This window comes from Mauremys mutica, chromosome 8 (genome assembly GCF_020497125.1).
Source record: "Mauremys mutica isolate MM-2020 ecotype Southern chromosome 8, ASM2049712v1, whole genome shotgun sequence".
Classification (NCBI taxonomy): Eukaryota; Metazoa; Chordata; order Testudines; family Geoemydidae; genus Mauremys; species Mauremys mutica.
The window spans coordinates 79178037-79199134 of NC_059079.1; the positions used below are offsets into that span (position 1 = coordinate 79178037).

Consider the following 21098-nt stretch of genomic DNA (forward strand, 5'->3'; position numbering starts at 1 on the left):
GAATATTAGCACACTACTTCCAGCATTTATTATACATCACTGTATTTAGTATAGGAAATATTGAGGGAAGATTGCAAGTACTGAGGCCAAGACTTTAAACACTGGGTGCCTAGAGTTTAAGTCTTAAGTCCATATTTAGGCACCTAAATAAGTGGCTTGATTTGCAGACTGCTCAGCATGTCTGAAAACCAGGACACTTATTTAGCGCCCAAAATTTGGCTTTAAGAGTTGAATTACAGGAACCAATTATTGAATATCTTGGCTTCAGGTATCTTAATCTTATTGGCAAGTTTTTAAGGGCTATCATTTTCCCAAATGTTACAGTTTTAAATGTGTGGAGAAACATGACTGAAGGCATCTAGAGTCACATTAGATTAACCATATGGAACATGGCCAATGATTTAGATTGCTTGGAAAATGTATGTGATTTTTCCCAGAATATTTTAAAAAAGAACTAATTTTGTGCTTTTAAAAATGCCTTTGGCATTTCCATAAATGCAATATCTTGAGGGATCAGAAGTGTGTGCAGCTAAAACGCACTGCTAGTTGGAAGCATCCCAGAAAAGATGAGTGTTGGACCCCACAGAATTTTGTCTATGTGACCATTGTACAGTTGGAATTCCATGTGTCTGAAGGGCCTGGACAGAGACCAAGAGTAGCCACTCCTGCTAACTCCACATTAATTCGTAGAAATCCCCACCTTACACAATGCTATTTAAAGCATAAGTGATGATTGAGGGAAAGAATAGGAGGTAAATAAATTATTCTGGGTGAAGCCATACAGTATGTCTGTCAGTTTGGTTACACAGGCAGCTCTAGATTTCCCTCACTGCTCCTTGGGTCCCAGATCCCTTCTGTCAGATAGTAAATTTCTGCCCCTGACTAGGATGACGACTTAGGAGACCTGCTGTTTTTATACAGTGGGAAAAGTGTAATTGTTTCATGCACTCAGCTCAAAAAAAAAAAAAAAAGACTTTTGGCTGAGACTAACTCTGGAAGCTACCAAACCAGAAAAGGAAAGTCTCCCTGAAAGTGTTAAAGGAGTTTAATTTGAAACTGTTTTGCAATCGTAACTACTTGTGTTTGTGACTGCTCTCTTGCTATCTACATGGGCAATGGAGCAAGAGGATAATGGATGGGAGGTAAAGAGTTCATTTAGTTTCAGAACTGATTTTGTTAATCCAATCTTCAACACTGAAAAAAATTAAAACAGAGTTGATGATCCTTTTCAGAATACCTAATAGGCAGGTCCATGTTTAAGAGTTGTGTTCAATCATCTGACAATACCAGCCTATGGTCTATCCGATTATTATTACCGATATGTAGTACAGTACTCTTTGGTGAAATAACTGAGCACATCCTGAAAATTCCAGAGGAGTGCTATATAAACTGTGGGAAGGAAGGGGCTCTTTACAGAACAGATTACACTGGTAAATGCAGCTGAAAAGGAAGGATATTGGACCTTTAATATATCTAGACTATCATAGGAACTTATTTCAATTTTCATAGTCCCCAGATTCATATTCTTCCTCCTCATCCTCTTCAGTATGGTCATAATAGTCTCCATAATCTGTAGTGTAGCTTGTGATTCTGCTGCCAGCAGAAATCTGAAATGTAGAGGATGAACCTGCACAGCAAGACATAAATTGTCTCCACATTAAAAGAAACATACACAAAGCAAGAACTAAGAGGAAGATAAACTCACTGTAGAATTCTAAAGTCATGTTAACACACTTGTTAATGGGTTAGCAAGTTCTCTTTTGGAGAGAAAGGCAACATTTGATGGCTTGTTTCTGTATCACTGAAGTCAATGGGAGCTTTGCCATATTTATCTCTCTCTCCCACTCTCAAATGTGGAAAATACACCTATTTTAACTCTATTCCAAACACAAGTAAACCATGAACTGATCCTGCAAGTGCTCTGCACATGAAATTACCATTGAAGCATCAAGCCCATTGTTTGGCAAAGAGAAGAGGCCCCTATCAAGAGGGAAATATGAACAATGTAGCTTGCTTCTGCCCATGCAATACAAGCACAATTCTCTTTAGAGTCAAAAGGAGTTTAGCCTCCAGGACTGGACCCAATCAAAAATAAATAGTAAAAGTTACTTCATATGTTTCTCTAAGCACCCTTATTAAAAGCAATTCCAAATTCCTTCCTAATTTTTCAAAAAGTAAATAATTAAACAGAATTGTTGAAGTTCTAAGAATTGCTCAGAGCCACATGCAGCTATGTTTCTGGTATGGAACTCTACCTGTGGTCAAAGGCGGGTTGTGTAAAAAGGGATGGCACAATTTTACAGCTGTGAGCCACAGTGTCTTTCAGTTGGAAAAAGGTGAAAATTGTAGCAAACCCCCATGATATTAACCAGTTTATCTATTTTTGTTTACTGCACTTCATACACATTTTTGACTAAAAATACCTAAGAGATAAGGGATAAGGATAGTGACAGAACACAGTTTTCAAATGTGGGCCTCTTAATAGGACATTCACATTTGGACACTCAGCTTAGCACATAAGGGCCAATCCCTCTGAGGTGAAGTCTGTGGGAACTGAGGGTGCTCAGCCCCTGACAGATCCACACAGTCTGATGGGCAATTGCTTGCTTTATGCACCTGAGCATCAGTTCAAGTGCCAACACAGAGGATTTGCATTACCAGGTGAGGCAGAAGCATTTGAAACCCAGGCTCTAGATGTTGAAACCAAATGCTGAAAATTGTTCACCTCAAAAGAAAAACACTTTACCATCAATGACTTCCAGTCTTGCAGATGCATATGCAGTGCCATATTTGTTTTTTGTTTGGCAGATGTAGATGCCTTCGTCCGATTTCTTGATGCCTTGAATTTGCAGCCACCCTGTCACACCGTACTTCTTAGGCCCACCTCTTGCCTGAGAGAAGGCAGATACACTGTCAAGATTTAGCAGACACCAGAGAAGAGGATGCTTTTCACAAGGGTAATTACCTGGATTATGTTTGGGGCCAAACTCTGCTCTCCATTACTGTACATTGCTACTACCCCTTGTCCTCCAAGCTTTATCTACTCCTGTGTGCCCCTCCCCTTTGCTGCCCTGGGCCCCCTCAACTCATGCTGCCCCTGCCCACTTGCCCAAACTTCTCCAACACTCAGCCCTGACCCCCTCCCTGCTCTGCATCCCCAGCCCCGCACCTGACTCCACTTCTGCTCCATATGTCAGCTTCTCCATAGGCCTCCTGGGCCCTACCTCTCATCCTTATAAGTCTTTTGGGGATGAGGGTACAGGTGGGTGGAAATGGTGGCTTTTAGATCTCTGTCCCTCTATTGTCTTCTGGTGTGACCAGCTGGCCCAGCCCCACCTTCATTCTCCAGGGGATACCACTCCCCTCTAATCATAGGCGGTGTATTGTCTTTAGGGGAGGAGACCCTGCCCTTCCCGCTGGACTGGACCAGCTGGCTCCTGCACTGAGCTGGCTCCATGTTTTCCAGGCAGGGGTCTATGAAAGCTCTGGCTCCAGAAGGGTGGTGAATCCCAAATATGGCCGGGAGTTCAAAGCAAACTTGTTTCGCTTTGCCTACAGTGCCCAGGTCTGAACAGCATAAAAGGTGACAAAGGGCATCTCAGCCCAGGTCCAGGCAGAGGTCTTCTCACCTCTGGAATCCAGGGCCCCTCCTACAACCCAAACACTTCCTTTTAAAGGCTGTTGCCCCTACCGAGGCCTGCAGTCACTTCACCTTCCAGGCCAGAAAGCTCTTATTTTTCCTGCCATACAAGGAGGTGGAGGAACTTCTTCCTCAGCATGGGGTACACCACCCTTGCATACACTCTTAGATTAGATTTAATATAGACTTTCATTCTTGACAGCAGCTACTTAACTGCCAATGATCAGAGAGCCAGATCCTCTTTGTCTTTATGCAGGCAAAAATCACAATGAAGTTAATGGGAGTTTTGCCTGGTAAGGACTTCTAGATCCTGATCAGATCCATTAGAGAGAGCCAAGACAGTGCGACATTCAGGGTTTACTTCTTCCTCTACATATGCTATCCTCTCTCATCAAGCATTTCTGAAAGCAGAATTCTCTTAATTCCCCAGGTAGGACCATACAGTAGCACCCCCTGCTAGCAAGCTATTTATCATAATAACATAGACTTTGTAATAGTGTTGTATCCTGTTTTTGATGTTCATAGAATCATAAAAATGTGGAGCTGGAAGGGACTTTGAGAAGTTATTGAACCCATGCCCCTGCACTGAGGCAGGACCAAGTAAACCTAGACCATCCCTGACAGGTGTTTATCCAACTTGTTCTTAACCTCCAGTGATGAGGATTCCACAACAGGGCTTAACTATCTTTGTAATGAGAAAGTTTTTTCTACTATCTAACCTAAATCTCACTTGCTGCAGATTAAGCCCATTACTTCTTGTTCTACCACCAATGTACATGGAGAACAATTGATACCGTCCTTTTTATAACAGCCCTTAATATATTTGAAGACTTATCAGATCCTCACTCAGTTTTCTTTTCTCAAGACTCAACATGCCCAGTTTTTTTAATCTTTTATCATATGCAGATAAACTGGGCTATGTAGTGAAGCAACAGGAGATCTGAACCCAGTCTCTCTCACCAACAGAAGTTGGTCCAATAAAAGATATTACCTCACCCAATTTGTCTCTGCAACAGGAGAAAGGCAGTAAAAATGAGATAGCCTCTTTAAACCTCCATCTTCTCTCCACAACTCAATAGTAAAAAATATGATCCGTGGAATAAGCATAATCTACCTGGATTGAGATGTGGGCATCATCTCCTGGCAGAAACATTTTATTCCCTTTTTTCTTCCACTCAAGGTGTGGCATAGGATAGGCGGACACCTCACAGCCAAAGATGATGTCGTTACCTGTGAAATTCTGAGCATCCTGAGGTGGCAAAGAAATAACAGGAGCTGCAAGGAACCAATATGAAAAAAGCCTGATAGATGGACGTGGTAAAACGCAACTGCCTATACACAGTAAGAAAATGTCAAACAATATTGTCATGCAGTCTGGAGCGGCTCACAGTCTGCCCTGAGACTGGCAAACACCCCAAACTGGTGGTATGTTCTATAATTATGTTTCACCCACCCAGTAACAAGTGTGAACTCCGAATGCACTATAACAGTCTTACCATGGAGGCACAGACAGTCCCTTTGGGCATTCCGGTCTATCTTGCCACCCAGGCATCACAGCTGGTCACTTACACCATATATCCCAACAATATTCAGGTTACTTCCAGGCACTTACTCAGATCTCAACCTGAAGATGCTGCCTGTAGCAAATCCTGTAATAAACTAACTACAAGTTTATTAAATAAGAAAAGAAAAAAAAGGGAGTTATGAGGTTAAGGTAGGTAACATACACAAACAAATTAGTATCAGTCTTGAATTTCAAAAGATAATAGAAATTGCTGTCATAAGCTGACTTTATATGTCCTTTGGGGCTAATCCAGGCAAAACAGCTGGGGGGCTTTTGCTTAGTGATTCTTGCCCCTTTAGAGTCCAAGCAGCAAAAAGAACTAAGTTTCTCCTTGTCAGAGATTTTTATCCCCTTCTCCCCAGACTCCAAACTGATAGAATAAATGTCGGTGCCTGACTCCTCTTTGTGCCAGTGGGGAAGGTAATCAAAGTCTTTGTCCTTCTGAGATATCACAACGGCTCATTTGCTTCCAAAGGCCCCATGGTCCAAAAGACCGGCACTTTACACTAATTAATGCTTCTTTCCTGTTTGGTGAGTTACACAGTTACAGAAGTTTACAATGCAAACACACAATATAACCTTATACCAGGCTACAGAGGTTATAAATGAGATCAATACATGCAGAATGAAGAATTGCAACGTTGAGTGGAGCAATTCTTAAAATACCTGGGCTTAAGCCTTTTCTATCTTGCCTAATTTGACCACAGCTTAATGTAACTTATGTTTAAAAATTGTTCATATTTTTGAGCACATATCAGTGCTTTGTTTTGAAAAAGCAAAGAATGCATTTTTGCATGTTACATAAAGGTTATAAAATACGAATACAGTAGAATCTCAGTCTTATGAACGACCAGTTATCTGAACCATTTTACCCAATAAAAAATAAGCAGCTATAGTTCAAAGCTACCTTAATTTAGTCACTAGCTTTTCACGTTTGGCTGAAAGAAGGAAAGGTTTACATTAACCACAAGAGGGAGCCTATCCAGTGCTTTGAACACAAGAGTCAGGCTGAATGTACATGAATGCATCTACTGAATGTACATATGCAGCATGTACTACACATGTTTCGAACGTACTATATGATTTGTTACATCAACAATCAGAGAAAAAAACAACATGATCATTGTTATAGCCTAGTTTTTGGCACTCTATTTGCATTTTTCCACAACTAACACACGTTTTTCAGTCGAACATATGTTTCCTATCTTTTTTTAAAGTTGTCTGTATTTTCTGGGACACTAGGTTCAGTTTGGGTTTAATTGTTGGTTTTTGTCCTGTGTCCCAGATGCTTGGAGATGGGAGCTTTGGTAAATAAATACATTTTTGCCTGTAATATTTGAGTCAATACGTCTCTGCAGAATGAATGTTTCAGCAGCTGAAATTGTCACAGCAATGCTCCAGATTTCTAAACAATAGCTTCAATACATACAGTCAGATATAATTGATCTAGTTAGGTGCTGACAACATCAAATACAGACCAGATCAAATTATGCATTGCAGAGAAAATATCCAGCAAATTTATCTCATTTTCTGTTTATGTATTGCTCATTAAACAATCCTGGTTTTCTTCTAAGCTCAGATTTTCAAAGTTGACTACAGTATTTGAACAACTAATTTACATGAGCTTTAATGAGAATTAGGCATTCAAATCCTTTAGGGCTGAGATTTTCAAAGTTGCCTAATGTCTCAGAATTCATAAGGATACATTGAATAGTTGGGATAAGAAATTTTCACGTTTGCTTAACTTTACTACTGGTAGTTCTATTGACTTTAATGGGACTCCACATGGAAGTACAGGTAAGCCTAGGGAGCCTTGATTTGTCACTAGTCATTATATAGATAGTTATTTCTGCTCACAGATTGGATAAGAAACTTTTTAAACAGGTGAATCTTACTTCTGGATACCTGTTCTCAGATGCTGATCCAAGTATTCATCTGAAGAACTCAAATTTTCCAGATATTCCTGTGAACACAAACCTGCCTGGGTGGCTGTTTGCAAACAGTGCTCAGTGCTGCAAGGTGTTGAGCACTCTAGCCCCCATCTACCACTTAAACACAGACTTAACTGTAAGCACATGAGCAATCTGATTGATTGATGTGAAGTATGTGCTTAAGAATATTGCTGGATCAGGGCCAGAACACTCAGCATGTGCAAGCTCACACACCCATAGCAAATAGAAAGGTATATGGACTTGATCAAACCAAGCAGGCACTTGGAATTTGAATGAATATTCACAAATTATTTGCAGTATTTAACAATTTCAATCAAAAGTGAGGTGGTAACAGATTCAGAAATAACCCAGAATGATTTAAGAATCTGGTCTTGTAAAAACATCTTGCTGCCTGTTGCAAGGGCAAAGTGAACTCAAATAATCCAGCACAATATGTATCGAAGGCCAGATTTTTAAAAGTACCCTTTGCATGTGTTTCTGATTTTGCATCAGGGCCACTGAGAGCAGGTTTGGGCCCCGGTGAAAAAAATTTTTGGGCCTCCCAGCAAGGGCGGACTGGCTAAACAGGGCCGACGAAGCTGTGCCCCGGGCCCCCCTCCCGGACTGCCGGGCCCCAGTAATTTGTACTGGCTTCCCGCCCCTCTCATCAGCCCTGTCTTGCATACCTCCAACTCTGGCCTTGCATGTGTATCTGTAGCCTGGTCTACACTAGGCGTTTAAACCGGTTTTAGGAGCGTAAAACCGATTTAACAGCACACCCGTCCACACTAGGAGGCACCTTATATCGATTTTAATGGCTCTTTAAATCGGTTTCTGTACTCCTCCCCAACGAGAGGAGTAGCACTAATATCGGGATTAACATATCGGAATAGGGTTAGTGTGGCCGCAAATCGACGGTATTGGCCTCCGGGCGGTATCCCACAGTGCACCACTGTGACCGCTCTGGACAGCATTCTGAACTCTGATGCACTGGCCAGGTAGACAGGAAAAGCCCCGTGAACTTTGGAAATTCATTTCCTGCTTCCCCAGCGTGGAGAGCTCATCAGCACAGGTGACCACGCACAGCTCATCTGCACAGGTAACAATGCAGTCTCCTGAGAATCGAAAAAGAGCCCCAGCATGGACTGCACGGGAGGTACTGGATCTGATCACTATATGGGGAGAGGATTCAGTGCTAACAGAACTGCGTTCCAAAAGACGAAATGAAAAAGTATTTGAAAGAATTTCTAAGGCTATGACGGATAAAGGCCACAGCAGGGACTCAGTGCAGTGCAGAGTAAAAGTTAAGGAGCTCAGACAAGCCTACCAGAAAACCAAAGGGAAGGTCCGGGACAGGTCGAAAAACATGCCGCTTCTATGCTGAGCTGCATGCAATTTTAGGGGGCTGCGCCACAAGTACCCCACCCCTGACCGTGGATTCCGAGGTGGGGGTTGTAATCTCTGCCATGTCTGAGGATTATGCAGACGGGGAAGATGAAGATGAAGAAGAGGAGGACGACCTAGCAGAGAGCACACAGCACTCCGTGAGCCCCAGCAGCCAGGAGCTTTTTCTCACCCTGACGGAATTACCCTCCTCCCAGCCCTCCCAAGCAACTATCCCAGACAATGACGCCATGGAAGGGACCTCTGGTGAGTGTACCTTTGCAAATAGCAAACATTGTTTTTTAAGCAAGCGTTTTTTAATGATTGATTTGCCCTGAGGACTTGGGATGCATTCGCAGACAGTATAGTTACTTAGAAAATTGAGAGGAAATCCTCCAGGGACATCTCGATGAAGCGCTCCTGTAGGTACTCCAGAAGCCTTTGCAGAAGGTTTCTGGGCAAGGCAGCCTTGTTCCGCCCACCATGGTAGGACACTTTACCACGCCATGCATGTAGCAAGTAATCAGGTATCATTGCATGGCAAAGCATAGCAGCGTATGGTCCCGGTGATTGCTGGCATTCAAGAAGCATCTGTTCTTTATCTCGCTGTGTTATCCGCAGCAAAGTGATATCGTTCAGGATAACCTGGTTAAAAATCAGGAATTTAAGTAAGGGGGATGGCCATTTTCCTACTGGGTTCGTGGACTGCAGCAGCTTAAAAAAAATCCTTTCCTGCACGTAGCCAAGCAGGGGGAGGGGAGGAGTGAAATGCCGATGATCTTTTTTGTGTTTGGTCAGCGGGGATCTTCCGCAAGCTACCAGCCACGCAGTGGGTGGGGGGGTGGGAAGGGTGTTGATTAGCAGGGAGCTAGCGTGGTATTAGCCATGCGTTGGGGGGAGGGGTAAATCACTACAGAAGCCGAAAGACAGTGGCTTACCATGGCCGCATGCAAGCTGAATTCTGATGCCCGGACCTGTGTCTGTGAGATCTGTAGCTCCAGAGCTGCAGGCACTCAGTATTAAGATGAAAAATGCGACCTTGTAGGGAAATCACATGTGCTATGTAAGGTGAATAGTGCTGTTCACTGTGAAAGAGTATAACCATTGTTCTGTAAAATGTATCTTTTTAAATATTTCTCTCCCTCATGCAGCTGCAAATTTTTCAAGCGTCCCTCCTCCATCCCAAAGGCTAGCACAGATAAGGCGGAGGAAAAAGAAGACGCAAGATGAAATGTTCTCGGATATTATGGAAGTTACACGCAATGAAAGAGCTCATCTGAATGAGTGGAAGGACGTGGTATCAAATTACAAGAAAGATGCCAGTGAACGTGAGGACAGGAGGGACACCCGAGATGAGAGGTGGCGGCAGGAAGATCAGCGGTGGCGGGATGCAACTCTGGGGCTGCTGCGTGATCAAACTGACATGCTCCGGCGTCTGGTGGAACTTCAGGAACGGCAGCAGGATCACAGAGTGCCGCTGCAGCCCCTGTATAACCACCCTCAACCCTCACCATGTTCCACATCCTCCTCACCCAGACGTGTAAGAACGCGTGGGGGGAGGCTCCGTGCACCCGCCCACTCCACCCCCGTGGACAGCCCAACCAGAAGGCTGTCGTTACTGTGAAATTTTTTTAATGGCCTTCTCCATCCCTCCTATCCTCCTCCCAAACCACACCCTTACTTCTCTCCCTCTTTTTATAATGAATTAATAAAGAATTCATGATTTTTAAATGAGAGTGACTTTATTTGCATAAGTAAGCTGTACTCGAAAGGGGAGGGGGAGTTGCTTACAGGGAATGAGTCAATCAAGGGGGTTGGGTGTTCATCAACAAACACAGCAGTCACACTGTACCCTGGCCATTGATGAAGCTCGTTTTCAAAGCTTCTCTGATGCGCACCGCTTCCTGGTGTGCTCTTCTAATCTCCCTGGTGTCTGGCTGCGTGTAATCAGCGGCCAGGTGATTTGCCTCAGCCTCCCACCCCGCCATAAAGGTCTCCCCCTTACTCTCACAGAGATTGTGGAGAATACAGCAAGCAGCAATAACATAGGGGACATTGGTTTGGCTGAGGTCTGAGCGAGTCAGTAATGTGCGCCAGCGCACCTTTAAACGGCCAAATGCACATTCCACCACCATTCTGCACTTGCTCAGCCTGTAATTGAACAGATCCTGACCACTGTCCAGGCTGCCTGTGTATGGCTTCATGAACCATGGCATCAAGGGGTAGGCTGGGTCCCCCAGGATAACGACAGGCATTTCAACATCCCCAACTGTTATTTTCTGGTCTGGGAAGTAATTCCCTTGCTGCAGCCATTTAAACAGAGTAGTGCTTCTGAATACGCGAGCGTCATGAACCCTCCCTGGCCATCTCACGTGGATGTTTGTGAAACGTCCCTTGTGATCCACCAGTGCTTGCAGCACCATTGAAAAGTACCCCTTCCGGTTTACGTACTGGGTGCCCTGGCGCTCCGGTGCCAAGATAGGGATATGGGTTCCATCTATTGCTCCCCCACAGTTAGGGAATCCCAGTGCAGCAAAGCCATCCACTATGGCCTGCACGTTTCCCAGAGTCACAACCTTTCGTAGCAGCAGCTTAGTGATTGCTTTGGCTACTTGCATCACAGCAGCCCCCACAGTAGATTTTCCGACTCCAAATTGATTCCCGACTGAACGGTAGCTGTCTGGCGTTGCAAGCTTCCACAGGGCTATCGCCACTCGCTTCTCTACTGTGAGGGCTGCTCTCATCTTGGTATTATGGCGTTTCAGGGCAGGGGCAAGCAAGTCACAAAGTTCCATGAAAGTGCCCTTACGCATGCGAAAGTTTCGCAGCCACTGGGAATCGTCCCACACCTGCAACACAATGCGGTCCCACCAGTCAGTGCTTGTTTCCCGGGCCCAAATTCGGCGTTCAATGGATAGAATCTGCCCCATTACCATCAGGATCTCCAAAGCGCAGGGGCCCGCGGTTTGAGAGAATTCTGTGTCTACGTCCTCATCACTGTCATCGCCGCGCTGCCGTATCTGCCTCCTCCTCGCCTCGGTTTGAAGGTCCTGGTTCAACATATACTGCACGAGAGTGCGCGAGGTGTTTAAAACATCCACGATTGCGGTATTGAGCTGAGCAGGGTCCATGCTTGCTGTGCTATGGCGTCTGCACAGTTCACCAAGCAAAAAAGGCGCGAAACGGTTGTCTGCTGCTTTCAGGGAGGGAGGGGTGAGGCTGTACCCAGAACCACCCGCGACAATGATTTTTGCCCCATCAGGCACTGGGATCTCAACCCGGAAATTCCAAGGGGCGGGGGAGGCTGCGGGAACTATGGGATAGCTACGGGATAGCTACCCACAGTGCAACGCTCCAGAAATCGACGCTAGCCTCGGACCGTGGACGCACACCACCGATTTAATGTGTTTAGTGTGGCCACGCGCAATCGATTTTATACAATCTGTTTTGCTAAACCGGTTTATGTAAATTCGGAATAATCCCGTAGTGTAGACGTACCCTGTGTTCACATAACTGGGCCTTTACCCTTAATACGCATACCTTACTCTAGAATTTCCAGAGGGGAGCATCTCACATGCAGTGTATCTCTTCCACTTCATTCTAGGTTGGCACAGTGTTTATGACTGAAATCCAGCCTCCCCTTCCACCAACAGCATAAGGCCTGAAACATCCCAGTTGTGCTTCTGTAGGGGAGTCAATGAGGACAAGTTTTGAAGAGGCAGCAGGGGTAGGGAGGTTGGGGTTTGCAACCCCTTCCATGCCACAGAGTGGCATTCTGTGGGAATAAGGGTGGGGAGTTCTTGAGCAGGCCGGGGGAACAGCCACAGTGGGTATGTCTATCCTGCACTATAAACCTCAAGTTCAGACAGAAATTTGAGCCCAAGCCCCTCTTCCAGCCAAACAGAAATCAGTTTGATTGGGGCCTGGATTCCCTCTGGACTCAGACCCCCGGACTCTGCTCGCAGTGCTGAGTAAGAACTGGAGTCCCACTGAGACTCAGGACCAAGCCCTGTCATTCTGGAGTGAGGAATCAGCTCAAGCCACAGACCCAAGTCAGAAGGTCTACACAGTGCAGTTGGACACATCAGCATGACTGTGAGACCTGAGCCCAGCAATTTTTACAATGCAATGTGGATGCTCAAGCACAGGCTTGTATATTCACAGACCTGGGTATACAATGCAATATAGACACACCCAGTGAGTCTACCAAGTGGATGAATCCACTTGCTTCAAACCTTACTTGGATTAGAGTAGTAGCCAAAGACTAGTGACCAGGGCGCTCAGTCTGGGTTGCAGGGGAGTATGTTCCCTCTCAAATCCCCACATAGGTCACCTCAGAAAGCCTATTTACTTGTAGAATTATTTCACGAGAAGAGGACACAGTTACCCTTCAGCAAAGGGAAATGCTTATGACAGGACAGGAAGATCATTCAACACAATCAGAGACGAAACAGCAAAGCTCCCAGTCTTCTGGCTTTGGAGCATTACCTACCAAACAACATTTTCCCCCAGCTGCTTCCCTTAAAACCTCTCTCCTGAGCACCTGTGCAAAGGGATGGGGAAGATGAGCTATAGATGACCCCAAGTTCTCCATGGACCAGGTAGCGGACTTGCACTCTGAGCCAGCAGTATGGTCCAGGATTTACAACAGCGACTAATGATTTGGGGTGCCTCCATTTGTGGGTGCCCAACATGAGATGCTTTAAGGGGGCCTGATTTAGAGGGAGAGCGAGTATTCAAAATCACTAGTTGCTTTTGAAAATATTGGCCATGAATTTTACCCTACTATGTATTTGTCACCTATCGCTGCTGCCACAGATGTGAGAAAAATACCCATTAGCCCCAAAATGATTGAAAAAAGTGAACAAATCATTTTCTAAGTGATATTGTATTTTTTTCAAACCAACATCAAACTAAAGAATGTTGATTTGGTAACAACAAAATGGTATATTTCTCCAACTATATGATATTTATGTTTACTGTTATTTGTCTGATTTGTAACACTGCACACAAGGTGGTAAGCTATTCTTTTGCTCCTTTAGTATAAAATTCCCATTAAAATAATCTGGTATTTTGTGCTGCTGACTGTAAAGAGAAATGCTCTGGGATGGGTCTATTGCTTTGTGAAATCAACAGCAGCAAAGGTTTGAAAGAGGATGGATTAAGTGTGGAGAATCTGCATGTCATCAATACAGTTAACAATCTTTGTAAGCTATTACAGTAATTGTAAGCTAGAAATCGATCAAACCAACGTTCTGGGGAAGGAAAAAGGGCCTTTTTTCATGTGTGACTTTGACTTTGTGTGGTTTTGTGGCAGACAGAAGATAAAAGTCTGCTCTTGTGATGAAAGGAGTTTATTGTTATTTATTTATTCATCAGTTGCTGTATACAATTAATCTATTCGGCATCCCTAGGACAGGAGATGCTTTGAAGGAAAAGTATGAAAACAATGTACCTTGAGATTAATGATGTATATATTTACAGAATGCTACCAAAAGATACAGATCAGTGCTCAGCATCTGTTTCTCATTCAAAGGACAACCAGCAGAATGCCTAGGCACAGATAAATTGCCAATCTCAGGGCCTAGACTTTCGATTGCCTTACACCTTTTGGAGTTACTTGTAGCTGTGTGAAAGTGGTATAAAGCACTGCCACAACATAATGGCAGCCTTTTACACACACTTTGCAGCACTGTAAACAAGCTCACAGAGCAATGGTGAATGGCACATTCAATGTACTATCCTCATCTAGATCATTGGGCATTTGTGCTAGTGACATAAGATTTAAAATATCTTTTAATCTTTTACTTTTTTCTGCCACTTTAGCACTAAAATGCCTTTTTAACCCTTTGGAACTTGGCTTTTAAGCAAATATTCCTCTTTGAAATCCTATCTATTCTTTCACATGGCGGAAGACAATTCAAAGAGCTTTGCATGACAGCTTGGCAGCCTCTGGTAACTTCTTAATGTTTTCCCCTAAGATCACATATCGTTTTATTGCCATAAAGTAAAACATGCTGAAGTTCTTATAAAGTCCCATCATCCTGTCCATTGCACGGTGCACAAGTATAAAATAAGGTGTATATTCTACCCTGCTGCTATACCAATACTGTGAATTTCATCCTTAGATTGCAAAGTGCTTTACAAAAGTGAGCAAGAACTATTGTGCCCATTTTACACTTGGAGAAACTGAGGCACACAGAGGCTAAATAACTTGTCCAAGGCCAGACAGATAGACAGGGGCAGAATCAGTATTAGAATCATAGGGTTAGAAGGGACAGAAAGGATCATGTAGTCTAACTCCCAGGATTCAGGAGTTACTGATTTACACAGTTACAAAGTGGATCAGAATCAGGGCTTGAGCTGCCTGCCACCTACAAGAGCACTTGTAAATATAGAGGAGTGCTGATATGCTGCCCTTGTTCACACCAGTGTGTAGGCAGCAGAAAATGGGATTGCTAAGGAACAGAAGGTGTGGCCAGAGGAGGACGCACTGCATGCTCCCCACTCCAATGTTTGACTGGTAAATTGCAAGGAGAATATAAACTAAAGCCACTGAGGTTTTCTTTAAAGTGACTAGTTCTATGTATGCAACACTGTGTGCGTGGTTGCAGAGGAACATTAGGAGAGTCAGTATCAACCTTTCCCCATGGAGCTCTGGCATGCCAGGTAGGGTGACTAGACAGCAACTGTGAAAAATCGGGATGGGGATGGGAGGTAATAGGTGCTTATATAAGACAAAGTCCCAAATATTGGGACTGTCTCTATAAGATTGGGACATCTGGTCACCCTAATGCCACGAGGAGAGAATGAACAGATGGGCTAGAACAGCAGTGCTACCCAACAAGGACTCTGGTAGGGTTGGAGAGGACAAGGTAAGATGGAGACAGGGGGAGCGACTTTATCTTGCATCCTCTAGTTGGTTGCTTTTCCTGCAACAATTCCTCCATTCCAGCATGGAAATTCATGTAGCTGGAGTCCCTGTAGCTGGATTCCCTCCTGCCAGCATGTAGGATCCTCATGACAAAGTCTGAAGTGGGTGCTGGGCTGGCAGACAACAATCCCCACTCTGTTGGGGAGCTGGAACTGCCTGGCACTGAGATGGCTGGAGGGAGGGTGGGAGCAGGACAATCAATGGATGTGCACATTCTGAGCTCCTTGGCCAGCCACACTCCTATGGAGCCAAGGCCACAAATTCAAGATGCTTGGCAAACCCTCTACAGGAGAGGGGAATTGCTGTGTTCCCTCCCCTGACAATGAACCTCCACCCTCATGCAATTGGCCCCCTGGGTCCAGGGATCAAATATATGTGGTCCTGAGTGTCACAAAACCCATCATTTATATCACTTCTGAATTTGGCACAGAGTTGTCTGTTCACAGCCAAGAATGGGAAGAACCCAGCGGGAATACGACATGGCCCTTGAGGACTATAGGCTGTTGTGCCAAATGCTGTACCAGTAACCAACGTACAAGCTATCATGTCTATCACCTCTGAATCTGGCCCCGCAAGAAGTTATCTGTTGAACAGTTTGGTATTCTCCTGTTTCAAGCACATTTTTTCAGTGCAACTTTAGTCTTCTGCAATATCCTTTCTGTTCCAAGGGGCAGTGAGGCTGTAACATTTGGAGAATTTTCTTTGGCATGTCTGCTGATGTGCAAACCTGAGGATCCTGTACATTTGGTTCTGCTTTCACTCAGCGCTTACTATTCCAGCTCAGTAAAACAAGCAAACAATTTAAATAAACTTCAGGGGAGAAAGTCATGGAGAGACAAGAAGCTTAAAATTCTCTGCAGAGAAATGAGGCTACTTCCAAGCAACATTTTGTACTATATAAAACAATTGATAGGAGGTGATGCATCATTACATTTTTAAACAGGAATATTCATATGCATGTGTACAGATTTGTGTGAGAACTCTACATATAATCTCACATAAACTGCAAACATACAGGGGAGGCTCTAGCCATTTTGCCGCCCCAAGCACGGCGGCATGCCGCAGGGGGCACTCTGCCGGTCGCCGGTCCCACGGCTCCGGTGGACCTCCCGGAGACGTGCCTGAGGATGCTCCACCGAACCCACAGGACCAGCGGACCCTCCGCAGGGACTCCTGTGGGAGGTCCGTCGGAGCCCCCTGCCGCCCTCCCGGCGACCGGCAGAGCGCCCCCCGCTGCATGACGCCCCAAGCATGTGCTTGGCGTGCTGGGGTCTGGAGCCGCCCCTGCAAACATATATACACTTTGAGATCTTGTATAGAAAGTCCCTCTGTATGTGCATTCTGAGTCCTTATTTGTGTCTAGCTGTGTGTAATTTGGATCTCTCTTCGTATTGTGTATTAGGTCACTCAGAAATCTGCTATGTGAGATGGTGATACTAATTCCTGAAGGATGAATCACATTAAAATCAGACTGTAAAAACAGCCAGTGTTCAAGTAACTAACCTAACCACTTCATTCTCTCTCCCACCATCCTGCCATGCAGTGTAGCTGCATTTGAATGCTTGTTTCTTACCTATGCAAATAAAATATAGCCAAAGGTGTATTTAGTTTAAAGCCTCAACAAACTGAAATGAAGTTCATAATTTTATATAATCAATATGAATGCAAATGGCTTTAGGGAAATTATGTGTGGATTTGTAATCATCAGTGGATGTTTAGATCTTTTAATAATCATTGTTACATTATTTTTAACTCTTTATACCAAGAATGGAACTTTATTTAAGTGATTTTCAAACCCTATTATATTCTATTCCATTCCGGTTCCATCACCTTTTTAACTGAGACCTGTCTTGCTACCCGCCTCTGCAATATCAGTTCAGGCACTAAATAATAATAATTCTAAAGATTTTTTATCTCTGTGGTTGACCCTCACCACATTTCACTTTCTGCTCAGCTATTCTGAACATCTTTCACTTATCAGTGACTTTGTGATATTAATTCCCTTATGGTCATATATAACTTTACATATAACTTGTGTAATATACAAGTTCACATTCCACATATTCGGAGGACCATGTGATATAAAATCCACTATGGTAATATACAAGCTTACAACATGCAAGATTAAACACCAGCTGATGAACTACTTGTTTAAATCTCAAAGAAGTAGTACAGTAATTACAATGATGCTGAAGCATTATTTTGCTGTAAGGAGGCTGAAACATTAAAAGATATTTCTAGAAATTAACATCAAATCTTTGTCTCCTTTATATATCTGCTTTAGAGAACAGTCTCCTTGGTATACATGTCTATGTATGTTACCTGATTCACATGGTCCTTTGTGCTTCATGTTGATATTTCTTCTCTTCTCAGAGTAAGCCTCATTGAATTGGCAGATGTTCGCATAGGTCTTGCCTTCGGGTCCACAGACACTTTCCTGGGATTTGCAGACACATTGTGGTTCAGGGATTTCCCCAAACTTGGTTTCGTCGGCATCCAGCCTGCACTCCAAGTTCTCCCCACACTGCCCGTAGAAATGATTGACCTTATCCAAGTCACAGATCTGTCCTTCCACGTTCCCACATTCAGGACAGCAGCCACACTGATCTAATACAGTCCCGGCTGGACAGTGTGTAGGCTTGGAGCAAAGTTCTAAATTGCATTTTCCACAGCTATCTCCTTCCCTTAACAATCTCAACCAACTCCTGTAGTACAAGGTGGGGAAACTTTGAGAAACTTGTACCAGGGCTACCAACACTACTGTAACTTCCAGAATCTTCATCTTGAGAATGTAATGAAATGCAAAGGTCTTTGGAGTAAAACCAAGGGGAGGGGGGAACCCTCCTCAGCAAGAGTGAGCGAGCGAGAAAAAACGTCACACTCCTTTTTTGTTTTTGGAATATAAATGTACTGTGGAGGCTTTAAAGAGAAATTAGCATCAGGTTCCTGATCTGGAACTGATAAATAAAAATGCATACAAACCTAGAAGCTTTTCTCTAATGTAGTTTGGAAAGCAGGTCTTGCATACATATGAAACACACTTCCCTTCTGACAGCCAAGTTGAAGATTTGTGAAATGCTGTTTGCTCAGGGTCTCCTTGAGCCAAATTTGCAGAGTTGTTCTATTGAAAAACCTTATATTGTAGCCGCTGTAGGAAGAGGTACAGAATGAACTGATGAAAGAGCAGTGAAGTACATGCTTTTTTCTATTTCCCTCTTTTTTCTCACTCCCTTAATAGTGTTAGTCACAAAGAACTAAACATGGATGGAAATCAATGCCCAAAACAGCAGGGGACTTACTCTAGAGCTGAGCCAGAGCCAGGACATTTGGATCAAGGTTTAGGTCCAAATATCTCCCTAGTCTGTGTGTGTTTGAATTAATAATTCCATTATGGATCCTTTATAGAGATGGCCCCAAGCCATCACACTTGGACCCAGATCTGAACTTCAAACTTGGAGGTGGGTCCCTGGATTCATTGTTCTGGCTCTGTCCCCCTGCCTTTGTGAAAATAGTAGTAATAGGGGTGACACACTGCTAGGAGCTGGCAGGTCAGACAGCACTCTGATCACTGTAGCACTAATTAGGTTCCTCCAGAGTGGTCTGATTGGTCATTGGAATGTAATTATCTAATCAGGCTGGCAGGTTGGGTGGTGCTCCAGGATTAATTAGTTCATAAGCAGAGGACTGATAAAAAGGCACAGGAAGAAAGTGACAGGGGAGAGGAGCTGGGCTAGCTGAGCCCAGATTCAGAGCTCCCAAGGAAGGGAGACCTCATCTTCTCTCAGGCCCTGGGGAGAGGGCTGATGATACAAGGAACACTGTAAATTGTACTTCTGTGTGGAAATTTAAAGGTAGTGGAGGGAATTTAAATAAACTACACAACATGGCTACCTAACCAGTAGAGTCTAAGCTGTTTTTTGCGGTGCAAGTGGACAGGAATGGAGTACTCCCCACTAAGGGAAGGATTTCAACTCCCCAGACATCTTTTGGAAAAGTAACATAGCAAAACGCAAAATTTCCAATAAATACTTGAAATGTATTGGAGACAACTTTGTGTTCCAGAAGTAACCAGAGGACAGCCAGTTTAGCGTGCTGATGCTGTCCAACAGGGAGGAATTGGCGGCAAATCTGAAGGTGGAAGGCAAATTGGGTGACGGTGATAATGAAGCAATAGATTTCATGATTCTAAGGAGAGAAGGGAGTAAAAGCAGCAGAATAAGGTCAGTGGACTTAAAAAAAAAAAGCAGTGTTAACAAACTGAGAGAACTGGTAGATAAGGTCTCATGAGACAAAAATCTAAGGGATATAGACATTTAGGAGAGCTGGCAGTTTCCCAAGGAGACAATATTTAAGGCACAATTGCAAACCTTCCCAGTGCAAAGGCAAGGCAGGAAGAATAGTAAGAGGCCAACATGGCTTCATCAGGAGCTCTTTAATGGTCTTAAAAGCAAAAAGGAATCCTACAAAAAACAGAAACATGGACAAATTATGAAGGAGGACTACAAAAGAATAATACAAATATATATAGAGAAAATCAGAAGGGCTAAGGCACAAAATGAGTTCTATCTAGCCAGGAACATAAAAGGCAACAAGAAGGGGTTCTTTAACTATATTCATAGCAAGAGAAAGATGAAGGAAAGTGTAGGTCCTCTGCTTAGAGGGGAAGGAGAGCTAATAACTGATGACATCAAGAAGGCTGGGGTGTTTAATGCCTATTTTGCTTTAGTCTTCATTAGGAAGGCTCATGGTGACCAGATACTCAACACAAGTAATATCAACAGCAAGGGGGAAGGAATACAAACCAAAATAGGGAAAGAAAAGGTTAAAGAATATTTAGATAAGTTAGATGTAGTCAAACTGGCCTGACGAAATCCACCCTAGGTTACTTAAGGAACTGGCTGACACAGTCTTGGAACAGTTAGCAATTATCTTCGAGACCTCATGGTGGACTGGTGCGATCCTGGAAGATCGGAGAAGGGCAACAGAGTACCTTTAAGAGGGGGAACAAAGAGGACCTGGGGAATTATAGACTGATCAGCCAAACTTTGATACCTGGAAGAAAATATACTGGAACAATTTATTAAACAATCAATTTGTAAGCAACTTGTAGCTAATAGGTATAAGAAATAGCCAGCATGGATTTGTCAAGAACAAATCATGCCAAACCAACTCAAGTTCCTTCTTCGACAGGGTTACTGGCCTAGTGGATCGGGGGAGGGGGAGCAGTAGATATGATGTAGCTGGATTTTAGTAAAGTTTTTGGCACAGTCCCACATGACGTTCTCATAAGCAAACTAGGGAAATCTGGCCTAGATAACATTATTATAAGGTGGGTGCATAAGTAGTTGAAAGACTATACTCAAAGAGTCATTATCAATGATTCATTGTCAAACTGGGAGTGTATCTAGAGCAGTCCTGCAGGGTTCTGTCCTGCATTGATACTATTCAATATTTTCATTAATGACTTGGACAATGGAGTGGTGAGTATGCTCATAAAATTTGCAGATGGCACCAAACTGGGTAGTGTTGCAAGCATGTTGGAGGACAGGATTAGACTTCAAAAATATAATGCTTTAGTAATTTAGTAATGAGTTTTGCATCTTTTGACCTTCTGCTAATGCTCTTTCTGGCATTCAACATAGTGAT

The 21098-nt window shown here is 43.7% G+C and overlaps 1 protein-coding gene across 1 annotated transcript; it reads right to left on the reverse strand.

The window, feature by feature from the left end:
- Positions 1 to 1496: 1496 nt before the first annotated feature.
- LOC123376325 (kazal-type serine protease inhibitor domain-containing protein 1-like) lies at positions 1497 to 18234 on the reverse strand. The gene is made up of 4 exons (XM_045028247.1): positions 17775 to 18234; positions 4755 to 4915; positions 2747 to 2891; positions 1497 to 1627 (listed from the first exon to the last, which is right to left on the reverse strand). Exons 1-4 carry the CDS (start codon positions 18232 to 18234, stop codon positions 1497 to 1499), a joined length of 897 nt encoding a protein of 298 aa, XP_044884182.1.
- Positions 18235 to 21098: the final 2864 nt, after the last annotated feature.

Excerpts from the sequence above, each read along its gene's own strand:
- LOC123376325 (XM_045028247.1), bottom strand. The coding sequence starts at position 18,234 with ATGAAGATTCTGGAAGTTACAGTAGTGTTGGTAGCCCTGGTACAAGTT. Across the intron at positions 4,916-17,774 it reads CAAAGGACCATGTGAATCAG|CTCCTGTTATTTCTTTGCCA; the intron begins GTAACATACATA and ends GGTTCCTTGCAG. Across the intron at positions 2,892-4,754 it reads ATGCCCACATCTCAATCCAG|GCAAGAGGTGGGCCTAAGAA; the intron begins GTAGATTATGCT and ends GCCTTCTCTCAG.